A 22774-nucleotide genomic window follows, 5' to 3' on the forward strand; every position below is an offset into this window, starting at 1 on the left:
AAGTTGTTGTTGTTGTTGTTGCTGTGGAGGGGGTTGTGCGGGTATATCCCGCATTGTTTGTTGTTCAAGATTGAGTGGGTGTATCCTCGAGAGATCTGGCTCCACGAGGGTAGGTGAAGCTCGTGAGATTGGTAGTGCAGAGAGCTGATGTAGTTTGGTAACGTTGGGGTTGCTGTGGGGTTGGTGACGAGGTGCCAGAGGATGCTTCGGGGGATGTCCTGTCGCCAGTAACCGGCTATGTAGTCTTTCTCTAGGTCGAGAAAAGCATGAACAACGCCTTTGCTTGCTTTTAGGTATCGGCGGTACAAGCCTGCCAGACCTGAGATGGCAGGAAGGAAATCACTCCTGTCTGTGAACGATTCGGGCAGGATTTTGCTGTAGGCTTGTATCAATTCCAACCAGATATCCAAGATTTCCGACTGAGTGTGGCCGCCTCTGGGTTTGTAAATGCTAAACACAGCGTCGTCACGCTGTCATATTTCTGCTTCGTAACTGCTGTAGGAAGCATTCATTGTTTTGGTGGTTTTGGAGCAGACGAAGTGAAGGTTTTGTTTTCCAAACACGATGCTACGGAGGGATGAAGCCCTCTCTTGAAACACCCAACCTCTCCTTGCCCACCGACTGTCCGTTTTGAAATCCTCATGTCGAGTATCCCTGGCGACAAATGCGATCCTGAGGCTTGTCACTACAGAGGCGTAGTCAATATCGGCTTCGACCCCCCTCAGTCGCAAGCAGTACTGCCCAGAAAAGGGCGCAAAGGATGACCGGTATGGCATCAAGATCCGATGCTCTGGTTTAGGCTGGAGGAATCCCTGGCGACAGCTCTGTGAGGAAGCAGCGCAGAGGGTGACAAAGGAGTTGCCGTAGATCTTGTGCATATCCACGCATTGTAGGTCCCAGTCAGCTGGATCGTCCTGCGAGATGCAAAGTGCATCAACCCACAGGTAGCGCAGAGAAAGGGCCCTAGTCATGGCAACCGCATCCTGCACCGAGAGAGGTAGCCTTTTGAACCGGATCCCAAGCCGGTGCTGGGCGAGACTTCCTTGCGTCAGTGTGATTTGCGCGCGAGCATCATCATCTGTCGAGCCCCAGCAGTAACTGAGAGCGGCGTACTTCGGAATCTGTGCTGCCGTGAAGGCTTCTTCGCGTGCCACCAAACGTAACTCGGTGCCCTGTACGTCAAGTAGCCTCTCTGGGCAAAAGAAACCATCCGCCAACTGCTGGTCGTGCTTCTCACACTCGGCAATCTGGCCACGGGCCTAACGAAGATAACTGTCTCGGATGTAGTCTTGCCTCGGCTGCAAGTACAAGACGGTATGCAGATGTTCATTATCTAGAGAGGTCAGTTTCCCAAGTCGACAGTGGAGCGAAGCGGTGCGTGTACCCATACTCGGAGCGGCTTCCGCAACCCACTTGATAATAACCGGTCTAGGGACCTCGATGGGAAGGTTGTCGTCAAATACAACTCTCAAATGGAGTCCGCTGAAGCTGGCAATCGTATCCATATCAGGGTTCTTCCACACGCGGTATGCTCGAATTGGGATCCGGAGCGGCTCTGGCCCTCGCATTCGCTGCGAGAAAGCCGGGTTCGAGATGATACTGTCTACTTTCGGAACCTTTTAAGAGCAGAATTTCTCGCAGTGCTTTGCAGAACTCGCATTGCCGAGACGCCTGCTTAAGACTCGGTAAGTTGGGAAAATTGTCGAGGACAAGATATTGTGTTGTATGTGCCATAGTGAAGCAATCCCACCAGTTTCCCCAACCCATCTTCTCCGGCTTCAACGTAAGCGCATCATCATATCTCAGAGGCAGGGATGAGCTGAACGGTTTGTAGGGCTGAGGGCCGGGGAATGCCAGAAGCTTGCACTTGGAGCAGAGTCGTGGCTGTAATAGTGGGACTGGTGGCATGGTGATGATTGCCATGAAAAAAGAGAAGCATTGAAGCTGTCGAGCATCGTCGATCGGAAAGGCATTATCTGGGTATAAGTGCGTAGAAAGAATTGGTGGCCTCAAATTTAGCTTTGCTCTGCGCCTTTCCTTCCAACCAATCATGAATATCTGGGCTCTGCCGCTGCGAGATGCTGGGTGATTTGCGGCGCCAGTTATTCTATCACTAACATACTACTCACAAATATCACATAAAACACGATATGCCAAAACTCATCAACAGAAACATCTCATATTAATCCACAATCTCACGCTACCTAGGTAAACTAACCCCCAACCTCAAACTCTCCTTCCAATCCAACAAGCCAAACTAGACCCCATCAAAAAAGCATACCGAAACCAAAATTCCCAATCCCTAAACACATCAAGCCGTGAGGCAGCAATGTATGTATATTTCCCAATTTCCAGCCCCTTCTTCTTCCCCCTCACACTTGCACACCACTTCATTTTGTCTTTTTATTCCGGAAATCCCTCCCCAATACGCACGTCACCAACGATATTTTTCTTCCCTCATCTTTCTTGTTTGTGTGTGTCCAATCTGTGTCTTCCAATCCCACATACCCAAAATTCATCACATCATTCATCAGAAAAAGTTAAACATCAAAACTGCAAGCCAAAAAACCACAAAATATAAGATAAACGCAATGCAAGAAGGTGAAAAAAGATACAAGATGTCGCGTGTTGAAGATGTACAAAGAGCTGATCATGAATAAACCAAGCCAAAAAGATAACCAAATAATAAGAAGAAAGAATTGGTATCTTTACCCACCCCCTATACAGAAAGACCACAGTAAGGAAAAATAACCACCACGAAAAACAACAGCAGTGGTGCTGTTCGTGTATAATACTGTTGAGGAGTGATTAAATCATCTCACTCTGATGCAATCCGGTCCTGTACTCATCCCTCGCCTGCTGAGCCGCCATCTGCGCCTGAACCTGCTGCAACACCTGGTTGTTCATGCCCCTATAGTTGCTCATCGACACCGGCGGTCCCCTCTCTCCCCCGCCCATTTGTTGAGGGATCATTGGGACGCTCTCATAGGGTGCGTACTGGATCTCTGGACTCTTCGCAGCTTGTCTGCTTCTGCTGGCAGATCTCATCCTCTCTGTTGCGCGGGAAATCCTCGCGCCAATAGAGTTATCAACGCTGCTGCGACCTCTGTTGTGACCGTTTCTAGAGGAAGGTGGTGCCGGAGGTGAGAGGATAGGGACGGTGGACTCGCCGACGGGGATGGCAGCCGGAGCGGGGGGCGGCGGAGGAGGAGGAGGAGGAGGAGGAATTTGCTGTTGAGGCTGGTCTTCGTCCATGACAATCTCAATCATTCCTGAGCTGCCTCCGTAGACGATAGGCTTAGCACCTGAGGCGGCCATGTGAGGGAGGGGAGCTGGTGGTGGGGGAGGAGGAGTGGCGAGATGTTGGAGCTCCTTCAGCATTGGGGGGACAGGAGGAGGCGGAGGAGGAGGAGGGATCATGTTGTTGTTGCCGGCGTCATGGGAAGGACGGCGACCCATGTTACCGAGCATCATGTTTGCGTCGTGGGAGGGGCGGCGGCCCATGTTGCCCAATGTCATGACGTTAGTGTCTTGAGATGGGCGGCGAGCCATCATGCCTGCGTCGGAGGGGCGGCGGCCCACGGGGATGGCGTTAGTGTCCTGAGAGGGGCGACGAGCGGAATCGTTGCCCATGGCGGAGGGTCCTCGGGAGCTGCCTTGGGGCATGACGAGATCGCGGGGAGGGGCGGACATGGAGCGGCCCATCTGAGCAGCAATGCGGGAGTTGTGCGAGGGAGGGGGTGTGTACACTGTTGATGGGAGCAGCATGGCAAGGCCGCCATCTTCTTGTTTGGGTTCCTCGGGCTCAACCTTCTTGGGAGAATGTCTGGGCGACTGTTGAGTGACGTTCGGCGAGGTCTGGGAAAAGCCAGCTGGAATGGCAGGCACGGGAACATCCTGTTGCTTCCTGCTCGCATCAGACTCCAAGACCAAACGCATGGCCCGCGGTGTGGCGGGAAGGCCGATATGCGGTCCGCGGTTCGCATACATGCTCCGTCCAGCGTTGGGATCCACACTGGCACTGCGGGAAGGAAGATCCTCTTTTCTAGGTGGCTCGTAGACGGTGCTCGGCAGACCTCCAAGTGTAGTAGGCGATCTTCTGCTGGGGAAAAGCTGGTCGGGATGCATGATTGGGGGCACCGAAGGACGCTGAGCAAGAGATTTGCGGCGCTCCTCCAGTTCACGGGCCGCTGCCTCCTTCTTGAGCTGCCTCTCATCTTTGATGACCCTCAGATCGCCCGAATCATCGGCAACCAGCTGCATCGGTGCCGGGGTCTGCAACGGAGCAGCGACCTTGACCCTTCGGGAAGACCCATCAGTTCCAGCGTGTGACGTTGTCCTGCGGATGCCCTCCGGCTTCTCGCGGCCTGCATCCCTAGATGACCAGGCATGCGAGCGGACAGACATGGGAGAAGTTGGCCCAGCTCGGTCTCGGTTGGTGCTTGCGCTGCGGTTGTTTCTCTGGCGGAACCTTTCACGCTCCTCCATCGCCTGGCGGTAGTCCTCCTCATCTTCAGATCCTTCGAAGTGCTGAGGTCGGTGCAAGTCAGCCGACATGGGCATCGGCATCGGCATCGGCTGGGGTGAGGTTGGCGATCGCTTGGATGACTGTTCACGGTTTGCGGAGCGGCTTCGAATGTTCAAGGGCGCGGGGACGTTAGACTTGCTGGGGCTGCGAGCCCTGCTTGTGCCCCGTGTCCTACTAGCATTGCGGCTCGACGCTCTAGTCCTCGAAGTCTCGCGGTTGGCATAGCCTACTTTTCGTACGGTGCTGGGCTGGCTGGCGGACTCCAGTTCATCAGTTGAGACATCGAGCATCTTGTTCCTATGATTCAAGTAGTACTGGTGTTCCGCATCGTGGTTGGGCGTGGCCAGGTTAATCAGATCCTCGGGAGACATGGGAATGGGGGACTTTGGCGAGCGTTTGCCGCCCTTGGGGGTGTAGTTACGGTCGGCGGCCCGCCCACGGTCCTTCGATGCCATACGACCATCCTTGCGAGACCGGCTGGTGTCACGCGCATTGGTGCGGTTGTCACGGCTGGTCCCACGAGTTCTGCTCTTAGTTTGGGCAGTATCGAGGTTGTTGAGATAGTCATCCAGGCTCTTGTTCTCCTGAGGACGATATCCACGATAGCCCCGAACGCTTGACGCCTGAGACGCTTGCGAGGCAGATGCCAAAGAGCTAGTCACAGAGCCAGCTGCCGATCCTGGACCCTTTCTTCTAGAGGGCCAGTGGTAACGGACAGAAGAGCCGGCCGATGGTTCGGGTGAGGTCACATCTTCAGGGTGGGTGTCCTTGAGCCCCGAGAGGGACAGATCAAGACCCTCAGGGATGCGGGAGCGGGAGCCATTTCTCGTCCTGCCGGCGTCCATAAAAGAAGCAAAGGCGGCTGGTGACGGGGAAGGAGGTGGCTGGTTTCTCGATTGCTGCTTCATCATGCTAGGACTGGCGGTGCTGGGTCTCATCACGTCCAGACCCCTAGCAGCAAAACTAGGTGGCTCAATAGGTTGGATGTTAGCATACGGGTCGCCTGGGGGCTTGCTGATGGCGGTCAAGACATTCTGGTGAGAGTCTGCCTGTTCGCCAATCGAGGGAAGTCGCCGCCGGTTGAAGCCGCCGTTTACAGGACGAGCTGACGCTGGGGTGTTCAGCTGGCTTCGGTTGCCACGAAGGACGGCGGTGGTAGGGTCGGCGCCGCCTGGAGAAAGAGCAGACTCCAAAATAGGAGTCGCCCCAGCAGCAATGGGAGTCTTGCCCTCGCCATCGTTGAGAAACCTGTTTTTAGCATTGGGGTTGCTGAAGGTGGTGATAAGCTTGAGAGACGCGTTCTTTGCAATGCTGCGCTGTGGCCCATGTTGCATCACAGGAGGCGACAGGGGAGGACTGAGCAGCTCCGGTACAGTCTGCGTGATCGTCGGGAACGTGACCTGCTGAGCAGATGGTGATGTCCATGGCTCTGTAGACTCACGGCCAGTACACGCAAAGCAGCGAATGGCCAGTTGTTGCTGACCATGCTGAACCGCCCACTCACCCCACTTCCTCACAATCTGCTCCTGTCGTTCCCACGCGGCCGGGAAGAAGAGGCAGGTGAGGATCAAGGCCTCCATAAGCTTCTTGTGGGAGATGTAAATCTCCACCGCATCATTATGATCGCCCATCCCGATCATGATGGTCGCTGCGGCATGAACGTCGCCATTCTCCAACAGCCGCTGGACATAAGCCCGGCCAAGCTTGTGTTGCGATGCCTGTCCTCCAATGCCACTGAGTGCCAGAAGCATCCAGTCAGACGAGGTCATGTTCTCCGACCCCATAGCCATGATATCAGTGCTGATGTCGCCCAGCCATTTGGCCAGGAGGATGCGGTTGGTTGACCCCAGAGGGTGGCGGGACATTTCATCTCGAACCAGGTCGTCGGCATCCTTGTTCCAGCCAAAAATGGTGCTGAGCATTTGTCGGCGCAAATCATCGTTGGTAAGGCGGCTGTTATCGCTGGAATATGGGGCCTTGTAGGGAACATCCATGAGCCGGCTCTTGGTGAATTTGAACAGGTCGGCAACCTTGTTATCATCTGGACTGCGTGGGACCTCATGGCGTAATCTGGAAGGCCTGTGCCGTGAGCGGTATTGTGAGCTGCTGACAGACATGGAGCTGGTTGTCGACAACGTCTCCCTCTCATTCCTGCGGTCACGGCCCGGTGTCGCTCCTGATCGAAGAGATGAGCCGGTGGAGATGTAGGTGTTTTCTGTGAGGCCCCTTGACACCACCGAGTCAGGATACCTCCGTGGCATTGTTTGAGAAGTCGAAGACGAAATCGATACGCTGGACTGTGTGACACTGGAGCCAGGGCTGGTTGGGCGACGGTACGGCTCGTTGTCTGATTCCTCGCCGCGGCGAACTAACCGGGCCAATGGCGACCCACGCTCATCATCCGTCTCGGAAAGCTCGTGTGGGTGGAAGGCAATCTCGACGTTCGATTCGGTTTCGGAAACGCTACCTGGCTGGTTCTTGTCATCCTCGAGTGAGATAGGGGGTGATGGTGGAAGCAAGTTGGCCGGGTGCTGTACGTTATTAACCATTACTGCTGGCGCGTTCAAATCAAACTGCTGGACGGTATTGTTAGGTCCTAATGTGAAGAGAATGGCACCAGGGCCATAAACTGTCAACCCCCGGACGGTTTCCAGTGTTGGAATGGTGTCATATGTGACGTGCTTTGTCCGCACATCCCATGATATTGTCTCACTGTCATATATCAGCAATTGAGCCACCGAGCCGAACCTCAGCCTGTACTTACGACTCGGAGAACTGGATGACGCGACCGTTTTTGCTCCAGCCCATCCAGTTGGGTCCTACAAGATAATTCTCTGTCCTCTTCAAAATCCGCACCACTTTTGGTGGATCGTCAGTGTTGTATGCTTTCGAAACACTCCAGACCCGAAGATCGCCGTCAGTTGTCTGAACTGCCAGCATGTCTGTTTTTTGTTTGGCTGACGAGGCATGCCATGAGAGCGTCACGATTGGTGATGGCCCCCGGGACGTTACCAAATTGTGAATGATGGTAAATCTTGGCTGAAGAGTAGCAATGAGAAGCGAGCCATTTTGGTAACTAAGCGGTCATGTCAGCGACTAGCAGTTTCTTAAACACTGAGTATGAGACTTACCCAATGGCAAAAGTCCTGCAGTCTGCTACTGGTGAGATAGCTGTGATGGCTATTTGGTCAATCGTCCTCGTTGAAAGATGCTCTGATGTTGTAGGTTCGAAGAGAATTACGTTTCCCTGTACGTTTCCTGATGTTGCTGTTAGTCACCCAGTTCATGACTATAAGAGGCATCGACAATCCCTGGAGCACTCACCAAAGGCCACATTGCCATTGCGCATCCAAACAGCACAGGTGAGATTCTCATAAGACGCGAACCGAGCCACCTCGTCTCCCGTGAGTAAATCCCACACGATGGCCGTCTGCCCTGCATCGTAGCTGACTACCAATCTCCCAGCGCCCATGTCGCTTTGGTTGTCGACAGCCAATAACTGCACCTCTTCGGAATGGCGCGCGAACCGCCTTTCGATGGTGAGACTGTCATGCTGGCAACATACGACTGAGTTTCCCTGGGCGTAGAGAAACATGTTGGAGGTGGCTGCACACGGGTCAAAGTACCTGACGACGTCCTTGGTGTTGGGCGCCATGGCGTAGTCCTGCATGTGAGCGGTCCGTCCTTTGTCGAGAGCCGATGTGCTCGACCCAGCACGGCTCCGAGGAAGATGATGACCGGAAGCAGACATGCCGGGCAACGGGGATGGTCTAGATATGTCCTGAGTCCTTGAAGTTCGGAGACCTAGAGATCCCATTTGCAATTAGTATATCGAACGGGTGCATGCAGGAAAAGTCCATGCTCCTGCCCTTTCCCCTTCCTTGCCCCTCTCTTCAGCGGCGCAGATCGAGAAGTTTGCTGGTGCTATACTGCAAGCCAGGAGGTCCCGTATGGCTCCGTTCCAGAGAATCGACACGACGGTGCACAAGGCCAGGAATCAAGAATCGAATATCTCTGAACGTACCGGAGCAGTAGGTGAATTACACCGTCCTTATGCGAAGCGGAGCGGCGAACCAGGACAAGCAGCGAGGCTACACAATCCAACCCCCAACCATCACAAGGAACAGCTCCCCTCCTAGACACTTGGAAAGACGCTGCTGTGCGTTCCCGGGCGGTACGTTCCTCCACGTTCGGTGTTCCCTCAAAATGCCGAACCTAGAATCTTTTGCAGCAACATGAACCGGGGCGAAGATGGCAAGCACAGAAGGGCGGACTGTGGCAGCTGTGGCTCGGAGTACCGGTTCTTGATCGACAGAAGATATGATGAGTCGTCGTTGTCGTCGTCGCAATCGTCCTCGGCTTAGGCGAGCGCGTAGGTTCAGAGCGGTGGTGTGCGGTGGCGGGAAAGCAGCAAAAAGGAAGAAGTCCAAGAAGAGGGACGGGAGGGTATAGGTAGGGTCAATCCGCACGGTTGCACTGGAGAGCTCCTCTCTTTGGGGGGGGGTGAGGGGGGGTGAGGGGAGGGGTGTATGCAGCTTGTTGTATGGGGGCGGCAAAGATAAGTTACCCGCCTCGCTTCATGGGTTCATGGGGTGCTGCGGGACTTGGGGGAGAAGCTCAGGGGGCGTTGCTTGACGTGCTCTCGGCGCTTGTTGTGCAGCAAGACGATCTTCAATGTATGGCCACAGCAGCGGCAGCAGGTACCAGCATAGGGACGAGATATATGCCGTCCCGTTCCTCAAGAGTTTACCGCGCTTCTCTTGCACAACTCTGTGGTTCTCTGGCTTGACGCATGTACGTCGCACGCAGCATGAGCACGTATGTACGAAATAGAGGCAATGGGGGTAAAAAAAGGGGGGGATGTGCTCTGGAAGAAATCGTCTAGTCCTTCCAGGCGCTTACACAGAAAGAAAGCTCGGGCTGTCACTGGACAGGCCCCAGAACAACATATAAAATTAGAGCCCCCCATGCTTTGCTCTGCTGGCCGTTCACTGCCTCTGCCACGCTGCACTGGACAGCAAAAAAATGCGCGAATCTGGGAAGCGGATGCGGAACCGGCTCCTTCACTCACAACATGTGCATTGACTATTCCCTAGGATGGGGACTAGCAGCGGCAGCAGACCGGGGGGGTGTTCTGGTTGAGCACGAAAAGCCACCTGCAATTGGGCTCTCCAACAGACGACCCTGGTCTGCAGGAGCAAAAAGTGACTTTGATCTGGGCTCGCGACTGGTGGGAAGCGTAGTAGCTCCGACTTGAGTGCCCGATGTAGGTACAGGGTACATGTACGGATACATCCAATATTGCCATAATTAGCCTCTCCGCTTTGCCTGTGAGGTGTCGACGAGTCGCAGCGAGACAGTCGATTTCTTGAGAAATGTTGGAACCTGACCGCTGGTCGTTAATGGTCGTCCAGAGCTGACGGTGATATCCGCGTGATCAGTCTCGAACCAGGCGAGGAACTGAGGCGGTTTTTTTTGTGGTCTTGAGGCTAAAACTATAGGCGGGTTCGGGAGAGGCCCCCGAGGTAGCACCTCAGCACTTCAACACCTAAACTGCTGTCTGTCCATCTGTCTGTCTGTCCTCTGTGAAGGCGAGGTGAGTGGGTGGCGTGCTGCCCGAATGCAAGACAGACCTGTGTCGGGGACTGGGCCAATCTGGGGCTGTAAGCGGTACCTTTCCAGGCGTGCATCTGGTGAGGTTGCAACGATCTGCGGGTGCTCTGCCAATGCCAATGCCAATGCCAATGCGAACTTGATGAAAATACCCATCATCGCCCCGCAGGCCGTGCCTGGGAGAGGAACATCCGGGCCTGTAACAAAGCTGTAGGGAGTAGGTAGTAGTAGGTAGCAGCTGGTGGTGTAGCTGTACCGTGGATGGCTACTCGCAGCATCTCGATGAGCAGAGTACTATAAAGAGAGAGTCCCGTGGTCAGTCAGACGTGGTGTTTGCTTCCTTCCATGTTTCTGCCGTGCTCTGCCGACTCTCTCTGTCCGTGGGAATGTCTTCTTCATCATCCAGTCCTTTGGTATTTCGACGTCTTGAGATGCGCTTGGGCCGTGGGGTGGACTGGGTGGGGAAAGGGCTGGAGAGGAACAGAATTGGCGGCGGGGAGATCAAGGGTCTAAGCGCCCTCTCTTCTGATTGGCTCCAAAACCCTGCCCTTCAAGACCAATCATGGCTGCTATCACCCTCGCTGACAAGGATGCCACTGATGCTATCATCCCTCCCGCCTTTGATCTTTCGATACGTCCTGCGTTATTATCCTATTGTTCTGTCCTCGAGTCGAGCACGCTCTCAGAACAATGGGCCAGTCAGATCCCCAAGCCATGAACACTGGTGACCCCGACTTCCTGGTTGAAGACTGTCGGAGCCGAGCTTCGCGTGCAGCTGTTGCAGAAAAGGTTGGCGTCGGTTTATGGAGTTCCTTTTCTGAGATATAATTTCAGCAGCCCAGCTGACGACTCTGGTTCCATCCGATCCTTTCCACTCAGATCACACAAAGATGCCATGGCATCGACCTCGGAGATTCTCTCAAACACTAGGGACTATCCGAAGCGTCTTTCCCTGACTTTCCACCGTCTAGTCATGATCTAGCGGGCTGGGCCGGTCTGACAACGGTTGGCCGTGACTCCATATCAGAGCAGACCGTCCTTTTGCAGGACCTAATGCGGTGAAGCCTGAACTAATCCATTAATGAGGCTGCTCGAATATCTGGTGCTGGGTGTGTACAGATTCTGAAACCCCCAAACCTCAAACACAGGTTGAAGCTCTTCGGACCTGGACCTTGTGTCCTATTACACACGGACCCCACCATCAGCAAACGACGTGCTGGTCCGTTCACACTTTACCTGAGATCTCCAGCTTCCAGATTTCTTAGCATTGCGGAAGAGCTCGTGGTTTGGTTTTGTGGTTGGGAGGGGACCTGTCAATGCATCCCCACCGTCTTTACAAATCACCCGATGGTGCCCAGTCACCCAGTCTTGCACTCTTTGCGCCCACAGCGGCCAACGGCCTTGCATAAGAGAGGGCCCCGATTCGCCTCAAGGCCTCTGCTTTCGGCATGGAGACCACCATTCGAGGTGATCGACAGAACCCTTATGAGATTGCTCGCTTTGACAGTCGATGGTCTCATCATGGCACCACTGCGTGTTGTGTGTGTGCTACGCCTCTCTTGAAGGAGCTGACAATACTACCCAGGCACCACACCTAACCCTCGACGACATCTGGCTGCCAAATTTCACCCGCAGCCATGCCACACGACCACGCAACCACAAGGGCGATGAAACCCCCAACCAGCGGCCTACATAGGTACGGGGGTTACCCGGAACAGTCGGGTCCTAGGTGGAGAGACGAACCCAATGGAGCTATCAGTTGAGCTTCTGTTGTGCCTTCTGGCCGAAATGCAATGCATCGCGATACCATGTGCAGAATGTAGTGTAGTTTAGACCGTTCTACCCCGCGACCGGAATCTGTGGCCTGGCTGCAAGGTAACGATTTGACACGGGCGGTCCATGCCCAGCTATTCCCTTATTCCCTCGGGAATGACGGCCGTGCTGCCTCCCAGCTTTGTATATCGTCTGTGTCGCTGTGGCTCTCTGGTGTTGGCCGCTCTTAGACCTTCCACGCTCGTGCGTGGCCTATTTAGCGGACCGCTGCGTACCTGACATGGTCGTGTATGCTGTCCCACCCGAAGCTTTAAAGTGCGTGCAGGTCCTTCCAGGAACACAGAGGCGAACAGACGAACCAATGCGTGAGCTAGCTCCCGTTGGTTCACCGTCCTGCTGGAAGCCCCCCCGCGGGGCGACTCGTGCTGCTTGCTGAGACACCACGAGCACGAGAAAAAAGGGCTTGGGTTCGGCGTTGGTTGTTGCGTAACGATGCCACATTCAACATCCAAAACCAGTGGCTTTTTGTCCCCATTGCTTATTATCCGGCTGGGGTGGCCGGCATCCTCCGTTGTCTTGAAATTTGATGTCCAAGTCGGGATGATCAGATAGAGTAGCTATCAGTGCTTTGTAAGAAGAATGATACACACCTACATCCAATTAATTTCCCTTTACATGACTACTGCAGTCTGATCAACTCGGAGGTTTTTGATAGCTGCAAGGAGCTGCTCGTCGATGATAGGTAATCATAGTGGCCGTTTTAAACTTTTTGGCTTAACAAGAAAGAATCGAGACTGATATTCAAAAGTGTCCAAGCGGGAAGGGAAGAGAGAGCTTTGACCACCTCCCCACTTCATCGCGGGGCAGCAGATGGGTTCCACTTAGTTCCAGGTCTTGCCACAAGGGTCTCTTTTCGACTTGATGCTCCCAGATATCAATCATATTGAATATTGAATTGGCAGACGGATAGGAATTAGACACACAGCTGCGGCTCACAGGCCTTGTCGTGACATTGCGTATCGCAATTTTACTCGAATGCACGAAATGGCAAATCCCATCGCGGCATGGCCACTACGACAACCGCAACCACACAACGTCGTGATCGGTTGGTGTCCAGGCTTTGTCATCATGGCTCCCGGACTCGAAACTCTCGAGTTGCTCAACGTGAGTTATGCCTCCCGTCATTGGCTTTTGCATCTGTCTCTTGACTGCCAGATCTCGCAGCATAATTGTGCATTGCCCTACACACCGACAGGTGTATGGGCTACAGATGCCTATGCACCCCTCACCTCGATCCCGATCCAACAGGAGTTGTCGTTGACCCCCTGCCTCGACAATGGGATTGTGACGAACTCTCATCACGAGTTCGTTTCGATATTAGCAGCCACCACCCACCACGTCTCTGATCAAAATGTTTGCCCGTTTTGATTCAGGCACAGCAGACCAGTTCAAGCTGGCTTCACCGCTCGTCTGTCTCACCTTTCTGGCCCTCTGAGTAGATGCGTAATGGGTGCAGCTCCCCGCGAAACAGTCCCGACGGCGTGAGACAACTCTCGCTCTGGCCTTCGTCTCCGAGACCTGCTTGCTGCTGGTCGCCGCCGACAACGCCGCCGAAACGCCTCCAGCTGCTGGCCTTCGAGAAACCCTAGCGAAAAGCAGTTTGTGGCATACAACGTCTTTTTCATTGGCCGCGTCCTTGCCACACCATGCCGGAGCATCACACCCTCCTTTCTCACTGGCAAAAGCTTCTTAGCCTGCCAAGTCTGGTGACAAGGTCGTCACACTGGCGCGCTTGATCACGGGCTTGCCGCGATTCTCGCTTTTTTTGGGATATCAGCATCTTGAAGGATTTCTCACTAGCCGGGAATAGTTACGACTTTGGTCTCAGGGAACAGTTTCTTACAGCTCATATTTTCCCTTATGTCGCCGGCCCCGAGACATTGTCCCACAGCAAATGTCTCTTGCTCTTCCATATTTCCTTCTATCAGCGATCGTCGATCGTAGTGTAGAGATTCCATTTGCTTTCAAAGGCCGTCGACGTCGACACAAGCGTGTCCCTACCAAAAAGCCAAGGATCATGGATCGGGTAAGACATCTCCTAAAATGCTTGTCAACAAGGGCAAGCGAGCGGCGCCGGGTGCTTTTTGCGGGCGGACGGACGGGATGCTCGAGGGCCCTTGCCCGATGATGATCTCCCCCGCCGTCGTCCGCTCTCCCGCCTGTGCCGCCGATGAGATGTAATCCCTGTTCATATAACTCTTTTCAGGCCTGCTAGCCTCGAGAGCTGAACGAAAAAGCAGGACTGGAGGACACCAAGGGATTACTTTCAAGTAAAGCCAACTTTGTCGCCAAACTTTATCATCACGCCCCAAAAACTGGCTTGCCGATCACCAACTTTTTTTGCCTTGTTTGGCGTGCTGACCTGAGCCGTGACTTGACCAACAAGCGGGCCGTCACCTTTTTTTGTTTCTGAACCCTGGACTATCAATCACGCGCTAGGGGGGGTTGGCGAAGGGTTGAGGTCTCGGATCACATGGGACATCACATTTGCTATTTGCAATTCACACATGGGGGGACGGGAATGAAAGTTCCTTGTTTTAGAATCTGACATTTGGCGTTGGTGAGGTGACGAACAGCTTTGTTATTGGGGTTGATTTTTGAGCCTTGTCGTCAGTTTGAGAAGCATGGCTTATATGGACGCTGGCTGTGGTTGACAGATAGCCTCGCCAGATAGCCTTACATGTTTTCTTTGTCGAGGCGATGGACTTTTAGGCGAGTATTGATGTTGACTACTCGAATCAGCTGCTTCCTACCTTACATTAATTGCCAATACTTTAGGTGCCTATGCCCGCCGTTCGTGATAGATATGAGATTGAGAATGGAGCATGTAGACGTCAGTTATATATATATATATATATATATGCCTTCCAAGCTAACAGGCAATGCGTTATAACACAGCCTTGATCAATCTCTGAAGAGTAAGCTTTCAAGTAAAATCTCCGAGCAATTCCCACTTGTCGTTGACATTTCACAGATGGGGTATATGATGTCCCTACTTAAACAAACGAATAGATGTGCAGCTCTCAAACTTTGACTCACATATACCATCCTGATAAGAAGCTCCAGCCTCAGTTGAGTTTGGTATAAACAGAATGGTGCTATTATTTTCTCTTGTTCCTGCCGCGGTAAGGTAGGGAGGTTACCTTGGTCTTGGGCGTCAGAGAGGGACTTAAAACCCCCGTTTGCCTATTTTCTTCATGTATTTGAACCGAGTATATAGCTTCAGGAATGCCATTCGCTGGCTGCTCCAAAACAGGTGTTTTCTTCATAATTTTGAAGCGCCCACTTTTGAGTCACCTGGTAATTAGCGTGAGTATGCAGAGAAGTAGAGAGAGAAAACGAGCTATGTTGGGATTACTTGAGAGCCAGTTACCCACCAACTTATGTCTCCGTAGCTTGGAGAGAACTGATACACTGTAACTTGGTCCCTTGTGTCTTCACTCCTCAGCAGACAACTCCCGTTCAGAAAAACACGCCACCCAATTAATAAAGACAAATCTCCCTCTCCTCCGCCACCGTCTCAAACAGCTCCGCCAAAAGCTCGTTAGATCCCACAAAATTTGGCGTGAACACACCCACACGATAGAAACCCGAGGAGCCACCACCGCCCGGCACAGGATGCAACACCAAACCGGTCGGCTTATGCAAGACAGGTTCATCGCCCTCACTAACAGGGCGACGACCGTCAACCTCGGTACCACCAACATCACAGTACCCCAGCAACCCAAAACAACACGATGACCGCAGCAGCATCTCAAGAACACTCTCTTCATACTCCCGCATGACACCTAACCGGTCTCCCACCTCAGGATCAAAAATCGGAGACGCAAAATCGACATTAACCAGACAAATCGCCTGTCTGTCCCCACGTACTAGCAACTGAAAACTCGAGCGCAGGCTGCGATCTAACCTCACAGAACATATCGTCAGCGAAGCCGCCAAAACTGCCACTTCTACGACCCGGGTTCTGAGCAACAGATGCGGATGCCGTTGAATATGACCAAACGGGCTTTCCCCCAGAGGTTTCGCTCTCGCGTTCAGTATACTCGCTGCTGGCTGAAGGTTCCAGTAGTCTAGAGGGCTGGAGCAAAAGATATTCCAAGTTTTCCCTCGCGTCAGCTGGCTCCACGAGGGTATACGCTGCTGCTGTGACAAGCCGCGTAGTCTATTGAGAAGGCTCTGTAACCGAGCCCGAGGGTGTGCCATAGCAGCACTGTCGATTGTCACACCATGGGAACAGCTCCTAATTTGCCAGAACAGGCTTCGAGTGAGGTCTTGCTGCCAGTAACCAGCAATGTACTCTGGGTTCAACCTGATGGATGATGCTTGACTCGACGAGCTTTTTGCAAGATACCGATGATACACTGCTGCTAAACCCGAAATGGCGGGAAGAACGTCGAGCGGGTTAGTGAAGGAGTCGGTCGACATCTCCCCATACTTCTGTATCAGGTACAGCCACAAGTTAAGTAATTCAACTCGACTGCTTTGGTCATTCGGCCTCTCTACGTGGAACGACGCTTCCCTTGCGAGTTGCTGTTGCATAAATGGACCTCCAACGGCATCTAGGGACAGCCTGTCCCCAGATATAGTGCAATAACCCTGCGGCACATCGGTCGAAGGGGGACAAGCAAACTGCAAATGATCCCTCCAAAAAAGAAGTTTGCGCTGAGACGAAACTCTTTCTTGGAATACCCAACCTCGATTTGGCCAAACATGGCCAAACCAACGAAGATCTCCGAAGCCATGCAAGGGGTTCATATGTTTCTCGATCATACTTTCCGTCCCTGCTATGTCAAGCCGTAGGCTGAAGTAGCCAGCGACCTCATTATTTGTCGACCGAAAGGGTATGGAGGCTTGGTACTGATGGGACTCCATCAGCCCATCAACACAGCTCTTTGAGGATGCAGCACATAATGTTATGTGTGCATTCCCGTAGACTTTGTGCATATCACCACATTGTTGTTCCCAGTCAGCTGTATCATCCTGCAGTATACAAAGCGCGTCCACCCAAAGATAGGGCAAGGCAAGCGCCCTGGTGACACGAACTGCATCTCTCACCGTAAGAGGCAATTTCTCAAGCTCAACCTTTTGAAGCCTGTATGCCAAAGTATCTTGCGTCAGTGTATGCTGTTGGCTTGCAATCTTTGGGGGACCCCAGCAATAACTAAGTGCCGCGTACTGTGGCACTTGGTCCGAGGATGCAAAGACTCTCTCTCTTGAGACCAGTCTTGCTGGCTCAGCTCGCACATCAAGAAGTCATCTGGGAACAAATCTCGGATCGACGAGTGTATGGTTGTCTTCCTTTGGGAGCATGTCCTTGATCCGAGACAGCGACTGAGGGTCTCCAAATCGCTCTGGCAAGCGAAGATAGGCGGCAACAGGCTGGTTGTCTACCACTTTTTTAGCTGAGAATACTCAATACTCGTGGTCATACGCATAACGAACCTTTGGCTGCTTCTGCCACCCACGTCATAAAGAAAGGTTCCCTGAACAACCCTAGCTCGGAGTGCCCTAACTGCTTGAATATGGTAACCCTCAGCTGAACGGCAAGCCGAGTACAGTTCCCTCGAAACCACGAGTAATATGCTCGGATTATGAGTAGTGAAGGGTCCAAACCATGGCGATCTTGGTCATTTGTTGAATCCGGACCTTCCCTGACACCTCGGAGCAAGTGGGCGTACTGAACCAGAAGCGCATCCCTTAACTTTTTGCAAAAGTCACATTTGAAAGAAGAGTCCCTAAGAGTTGGTAGAGTCGGTAGAGTATCAGACAGGAAGTATGCCGTCGTGGCAAGCACATCGAATTCACCCTTACTGATGTTTGGGCCAACCCTGCACCACCCCATCCGGCCTGGTCGCGATGCGAGTAGTTCATCAAGGTCCAACGCCAGATTTGGGGAACGTTCCACGAACTCTTCTTTGAAGGTCAATAGGCTGCATCTCGAGCAAATGTGAGAGGGTTCGCGAGATGGTGATTTGAGCGTTGGTGATCCAGGTCCGGAAGTCGTCATGGTGCATGTGCGCTCTTGAGTTTGCACAGTTGGTTGATGAACAGACTGGTAGATAGAGACAGAGCGATGGTTGAAATATGGGCAACTTTGTAATAGAACCGTGGGCGGGATTTCGAGAAGACTTTTAGGAGAAAGTGGTTGAAAGAGAGAGCATCAGATTCCCAACGAGAAGCCAAGCTAATAGCGGCTGAGCCTGCAGCCTCGCTCTGAGGGCAGGCGCTGCCTGCTCAGGTGGTTGCTCCTACCTGGTTTATTGACGTTCCGCCCGCAACTGCCATTAACTTCTGTAAATTCTCTATGAGGCAAGCACGGTAGAAGATTCTAAGCAGGAGCTACTCTCACTTCATCGATGTTACCTTCCAAGTTCGTAAGATACCTACAGGTAGGAGACGTAAATGCAATATCACCAGTCATGTCTAACACCATCGCCAGAGTGCCTTTCAATAGAAGCACTTCAAGTACAAATCGTTCTCCTCGGCCGATCTCATTTGCTGTTGTGGAGGATGGACTCCCTCATAGCACATACTGATATCTCAATCCGGAGGGAGATAACTCAGATTCACGCATCTCCATCACTCGGATCCGCCCTGGTAGATAACCATCGTTAGCATAATCCCCGCCCCCTTCTCTCTCTCTCCCTTACAAACACAGCATCTCAAAACACACGTAAACTCAAACTCCCATGGTACACGCCTTCCTTCCCCATGCAGCTGGCACCCAGCGACCTGCCTCAAGAACGACTGGCGGTTGACAGTCAACAGACTATCCATGATCTACTACATGATGCCGAATAGCTTCAAGACTATCCAAGTGCAAAAAAAGAAATAAAAGGTATAGTTCTGATCAAAAACATACAACACTGGGGATTCCCCAGTGGTCACCCACCTGAGTACTAGTCCAGCTGTGCGCAGCTTATCTAGGGGAGAGCGGACGGGATCCCGAGCTTTCTGCGCCATATGGTCGTATGTGATTGTTAAGGCAAGTACTTGACACCAAGTACCATAGTCCAACAGGCTGGCCACAAGTAAAAGCCCAGTGCTATACCTTCTCACAATATCCCCTCCCCTACCAACCCTCACCCCCGCCTCTCCATTAACCCCCCAACCCTCTCCCTCCCACCCAACTCCCAATCATCCCAACACAACCCCAAAACAACCGTATCCCTCCCTTTCTCCCCCTCCTCCGCCCCCCTCGGCACCCCCCTCCCATTCCCAACCTTTGTCTCCCCCCTTAAAACCATATGCCACCTCATCACCCCCTCCCTCCTAAACCCCAACCTCTCAGCCGTCCTAACACTAGCTTCATTCATCGCGCTAGCCCTCCACTGCACCCTCCTCAACCCTATTCCCCCCTCTTCAGGCCCGTCAAGTGCGTAACGCAGCATCAACCCGACAGCATTAGTGGTAACATGTGTCCTCTGATACTGAGGTAAAATAACGATACATCCAATCTCAGTAGATAAATGCACAGGCGAGGTGTCCATGAAGGACATCATACCCGCTAGCTCGCCTTCTTCATCTTCCGGGGAGGGGGGTCGGGTTTTGTCGATGACGGCAAAAGTGAAGTACCCTTGTTGAAGGAAGGAGGTTGTCTCGAGGAATTGGGTGATGAACTCGGACGTGGAGGTGTAGGGACCCAAGGGCATGTGGGCGTAGAGGGAGGGGTGGGTGATGATGTGGGATGTGAAGGTTGGGGCGTGGGTTGAGGCCTGGGATGGTGTTAGTGTAGGTTTGGTGAGCAGGAGTAAAACAAAAGGGAGAGACGAACAGAGAAGGGGACCAGTTTCACCCTGTCGTTGGAGAGGGTGCGGATGGGGAAGCAGAAGTTGTGGGGTTGAGACATGGCGATGGGGGGAATCGCTGTTGCTGTGGTGTGTTGAAGGTATGGCTTTGTAGAGAGGAGATAGTTGTAGAGTTCTGCGTGGCTGATCGTCAGATCTTAAGGATGCAGCACCGAGGTGCCAACCCCTAGACAATTCCGGTGAGTGACTCACGGCTTATCTAGGAAGGCGTCATCAACTCTCCCCAAGACAATCCGGGGGGTGGCTGGTTTGGCTATGGGAGAGCGAGGCGCAAGGCTGAAAGGAAAAGTCAAACCTTCTAAGCAGAATCAAGGCATTGTTCAGTAATCACGGTGCAAATTGAAACTCAAAAGTGTAAAGAATGACCAACCAACTTCCGTTGCGTTGTCGTTGTTAAGTGCTAACTACTCAAGCTATCTACTTGAAGAGTGATATGTACCACGAAGGGTGAGAAGCCAAAAAACAAATTGAAAAAAAAAACTAACTAATTGGGGGGTATCATCATATGCGCCTGCCTTATTCCTTCAAAACCAGCAAAGATAAAAACCAAAAACAGACTGATGGGGTATCTCAAAAACCATAAACCAACAAACATACAAGAGACCAATAACAAATGTCTCAGATAATACAAGATCCCCATCTCAAGGTAATAAAAAAAACTCCAAGTGATGCTAGATGCCGATGATGATGATGCAAGGCGCTGATGATGTTGTGTACTGCGAAGCTCTGTGTAAAAATGCCCCCGACAATAAAAAAAACAAATCCCAAACTTTTTTGTGTTCCCGAAAATGCCCAAAGTAAATGCTCGCTCGCTTGGTGAACAAAAGAAAAAAGTATTATGTTTCGGATGGAAGCATAGGAGCTGATCCAAATCGAAACGCGGAAGAGAATGATGATAGCGAAAACGGGTAGTGGCCGATCGCTAATTAGAAGGGATATTGGTTGATGAAGAAAAAGAAAAATTGTTGTGTGCGGAATGCGGATGTCCAAAGTCCCCTCGGCGGGAACCCGTCCGCGCGATGCGATGGTGGTAGACAGAACCACAGGATGTTGTGTGTGTTTTGTGCGACGGGACCAAAGAGGGTTGGTGATTGGTCGGCGGGAAGGAAATGTGTAAGTCCGGGTACACCTCGGGTGTTGGGTGTAGAGGGAAGGACGGGCCTCGGAAGAGACGGGTGGATTTCCCGACTCTGCCACACAAAAAAACCAAGAGCCCAAGACGGGCCGTTTTTTTTTTGCCCTCCGACGAAATCCTACTCGGATGGAGTCTGACCGCCGAGGGCCCGCGAAACGAGGGAAAAATCCTGCTGTTGCTGCCTCGGCAGAACAGTCAAGCTCTTTGACCACGTTGCGTCACAGAATGATGGCGGTGACGATGAGATGTGAGTCAAAATCAGGAAGGCTGTTATCCAAGGTTAGCGGGCTGTTCCGGCTTGTGTCGGGTAGCGCACTTTGATAAGGAAAACAAAAGACTTACCGGTTAAAGGAGGTTGCAATGGGACCGTTGACACCCAATACCCCATATCCACCACCCACGCCTCGGCACTGGGTTGGTAAAGGCAAAATGCCTTGCAGTGAAAGCGACCTCTCTTCACTCGGAGATGGGAGTCATGGCAGTGAGCTTGCTGGACTTGCTCTTCTTGGTGGCGCTAGCCCTGCGCTTGGCCTGCTGCTTCCTCTTCTCCTTCTCGGCGAGGACGAGGCGCATCACCTCGCGCTGGTATGCCGCCCTCTCACGTTGCATCTCGAGGAGCTCGGTCTCGGTGGGGTATTGAGTGGGTGGTGACTGGATGGGGGAAGCACTGCCGTTGCTGGAAGAGTCGTCCTCGTACATGTCGCTGGCGCCAAGGAGGTCGTCGTCCGAGATGTATGACGAAACCCGTCCCTCATAAGAATCCTGCTCGCAGAAAGACTCCCGGCGCGGCCATGATGGGAAGGCGCAGGTCGCGTCGAGTCCTCTGGTGGAAAATGGGCTGGCAGCGATATCCATGGGAGAGGCCATGGTGTGGTAGCTGCCATAGGGGCTGTAGGAGTGCGAGTAGGAGCTGCTCGTCGAGCTCGTTGATCCGTATGAGCCGTACATTGTGAGACTGTTTGATGTATGTGTCGTCGATGGTGACGTAGTAATACTAGCTAGGCTGGAGTATATCAAGGTGGAGATGATCTTCGACTGATGTTTCTGTTTGTTGTTGGATGGTAAAGTTATCGTTGGAGCAGATCAGGATCCAGAGGGCCGGAGTGTGAGAATGGGGGGATCATGAGTCTTATATCTACCTCTCGTGGATGACCAGGCATGGGAGGGCGGAAGCAAGGGTGGGTGTCCCAGGAAACAGGATACGTGGGGCAGATTGGGGACTGAGATTCCGTTTGGAGCGAAACAGGCATCTCGGGCAATGCTTGGATAGGAAAGACAAGTGACAAGTGACAAGGCAAGGGGGTGGTGGCAGGGGGAGGCGGGTTGCGGCGCGCGAAGGTATCTCGGTACGTACCCAAGTACCCTCCGTTTTTGGGCTCCAAAGACGGAGCTTGAGTGGGATGCTGCCGTCGGGATCGTCCCCGTGTGTGGGCACCCCATGATGAACACTAAATTAGCCTGCCTAGGGACCCTCGGTCGGGACAGCCACGGCCTCGAGATCCTGCCCAACCGCGGGCCTCCCCCACGCGCATGGACAAACGCTACACACCCGCGCTGCCGCTACACCTGCACGCAAACTTGCGGTGTCGATTGCATCTTGACCGCTTTGGCTTTTTTGCTCTTCGGCTCCCACCTCCCCTCCGTTTTGTATCTGTCATCATGCTGAATGAATCATCGCCGCCGGCTTACACAGCCCTTTTATTTGTTTCCAGCTCCGAGTCGAACCCTCTATGACTTACAAGATACCACCTCGGCCGGTTGTATTTGTAAGATCGTGATACTCAGTTTCTCATTACGGGGGGCTCAGCCGACCGGAGCCCAAAAGAAACAAAATCCATCTGTCATCAAACGAGC

At 52.9% G+C, this 22774-nt stretch overlaps 5 protein-coding genes across 5 annotated transcripts; all 5 read right to left on the reverse strand.

Annotated features, from left to right (window-relative positions):
* Positions 1 to 473: 473 nt before the first annotated feature.
* Positions 474 to 1505, reverse strand: QC762_0057130 (uncharacterized protein; the record flags this gene model as incomplete). The annotated part of the gene is made up of 2 exons (XM_062883559.1): positions 474 to 1259; positions 1425 to 1505. The coding sequence occupies 2 exons, from the start codon at positions 1503 to 1505 to the stop codon at positions 474 to 476; spliced, it is 867 nt and encodes a 288-aa protein (XP_062745097.1).
* A 656-nt stretch (positions 1506 to 2161) lies between these two features.
* Positions 2162 to 9410, reverse strand: QC762_308520 (uncharacterized protein). Its single transcript, XM_062889145.1, has 5 exons — positions 8553 to 9410; positions 7853 to 8332; positions 7660 to 7786; positions 7293 to 7604; positions 2162 to 7240 (listed from the first exon to the last, which is right to left on the reverse strand). The coding sequence occupies exons 2-5, from the start codon at positions 8277 to 8279 to the stop codon at positions 2809 to 2811; spliced, it is 5298 nt and encodes a 1765-aa protein (XP_062745098.1). The 5' UTR covers positions 8280 to 8332; positions 8553 to 9410; the 3' UTR covers positions 2162 to 2808.
* A 5802-nt stretch (positions 9411 to 15212) lies between these two features.
* Positions 15213 to 18360, reverse strand: QC762_308530 (uncharacterized protein). The gene is made up of 4 exons (XM_062889146.1): positions 17420 to 18360; positions 17243 to 17364; positions 15469 to 17209; positions 15213 to 15259 (listed from the first exon to the last, which is right to left on the reverse strand). Exons 1-4 carry the CDS (start codon positions 17982 to 17984, stop codon positions 15240 to 15242), a joined length of 2448 nt encoding a protein of 815 aa, XP_062745099.1. The 5' UTR covers positions 17985 to 18360; the 3' UTR covers positions 15213 to 15239.
* Positions 18361 to 19059: 699 nt separating this feature from the next.
* QC762_308540 (uncharacterized protein) lies at positions 19060 to 19826 on the reverse strand (the record flags this gene model as incomplete). Its single annotated transcript, XM_062889147.1, has 2 exons — positions 19060 to 19692; positions 19752 to 19826. 2 exons carry the CDS (start codon positions 19824 to 19826, stop codon positions 19060 to 19062), a joined length of 708 nt encoding a protein of 235 aa, XP_062745100.1.
* Positions 19827 to 21038: 1212 nt separating this feature from the next.
* QC762_308550 (uncharacterized protein) lies at positions 21039 to 21868 on the reverse strand (the record flags this gene model as incomplete). The annotated part of the gene is made up of 3 exons (XM_062889148.1): positions 21039 to 21187; positions 21263 to 21330; positions 21381 to 21868. The coding sequence occupies 3 exons, from the start codon at positions 21866 to 21868 to the stop codon at positions 21039 to 21041; spliced, it is 705 nt and encodes a 234-aa protein (XP_062745101.1).
* Positions 21869 to 22774: the final 906 nt, after the last annotated feature.

This window comes from Podospora pseudocomata, chromosome 3 (genome assembly GCF_035222375.1).
Source record: "Podospora pseudocomata strain CBS 415.72m chromosome 3, whole genome shotgun sequence".
In the NCBI taxonomy this organism is placed as follows: domain Eukaryota; kingdom Fungi; phylum Ascomycota; class Sordariomycetes; order Sordariales; family Podosporaceae; genus Podospora; species Podospora pseudocomata.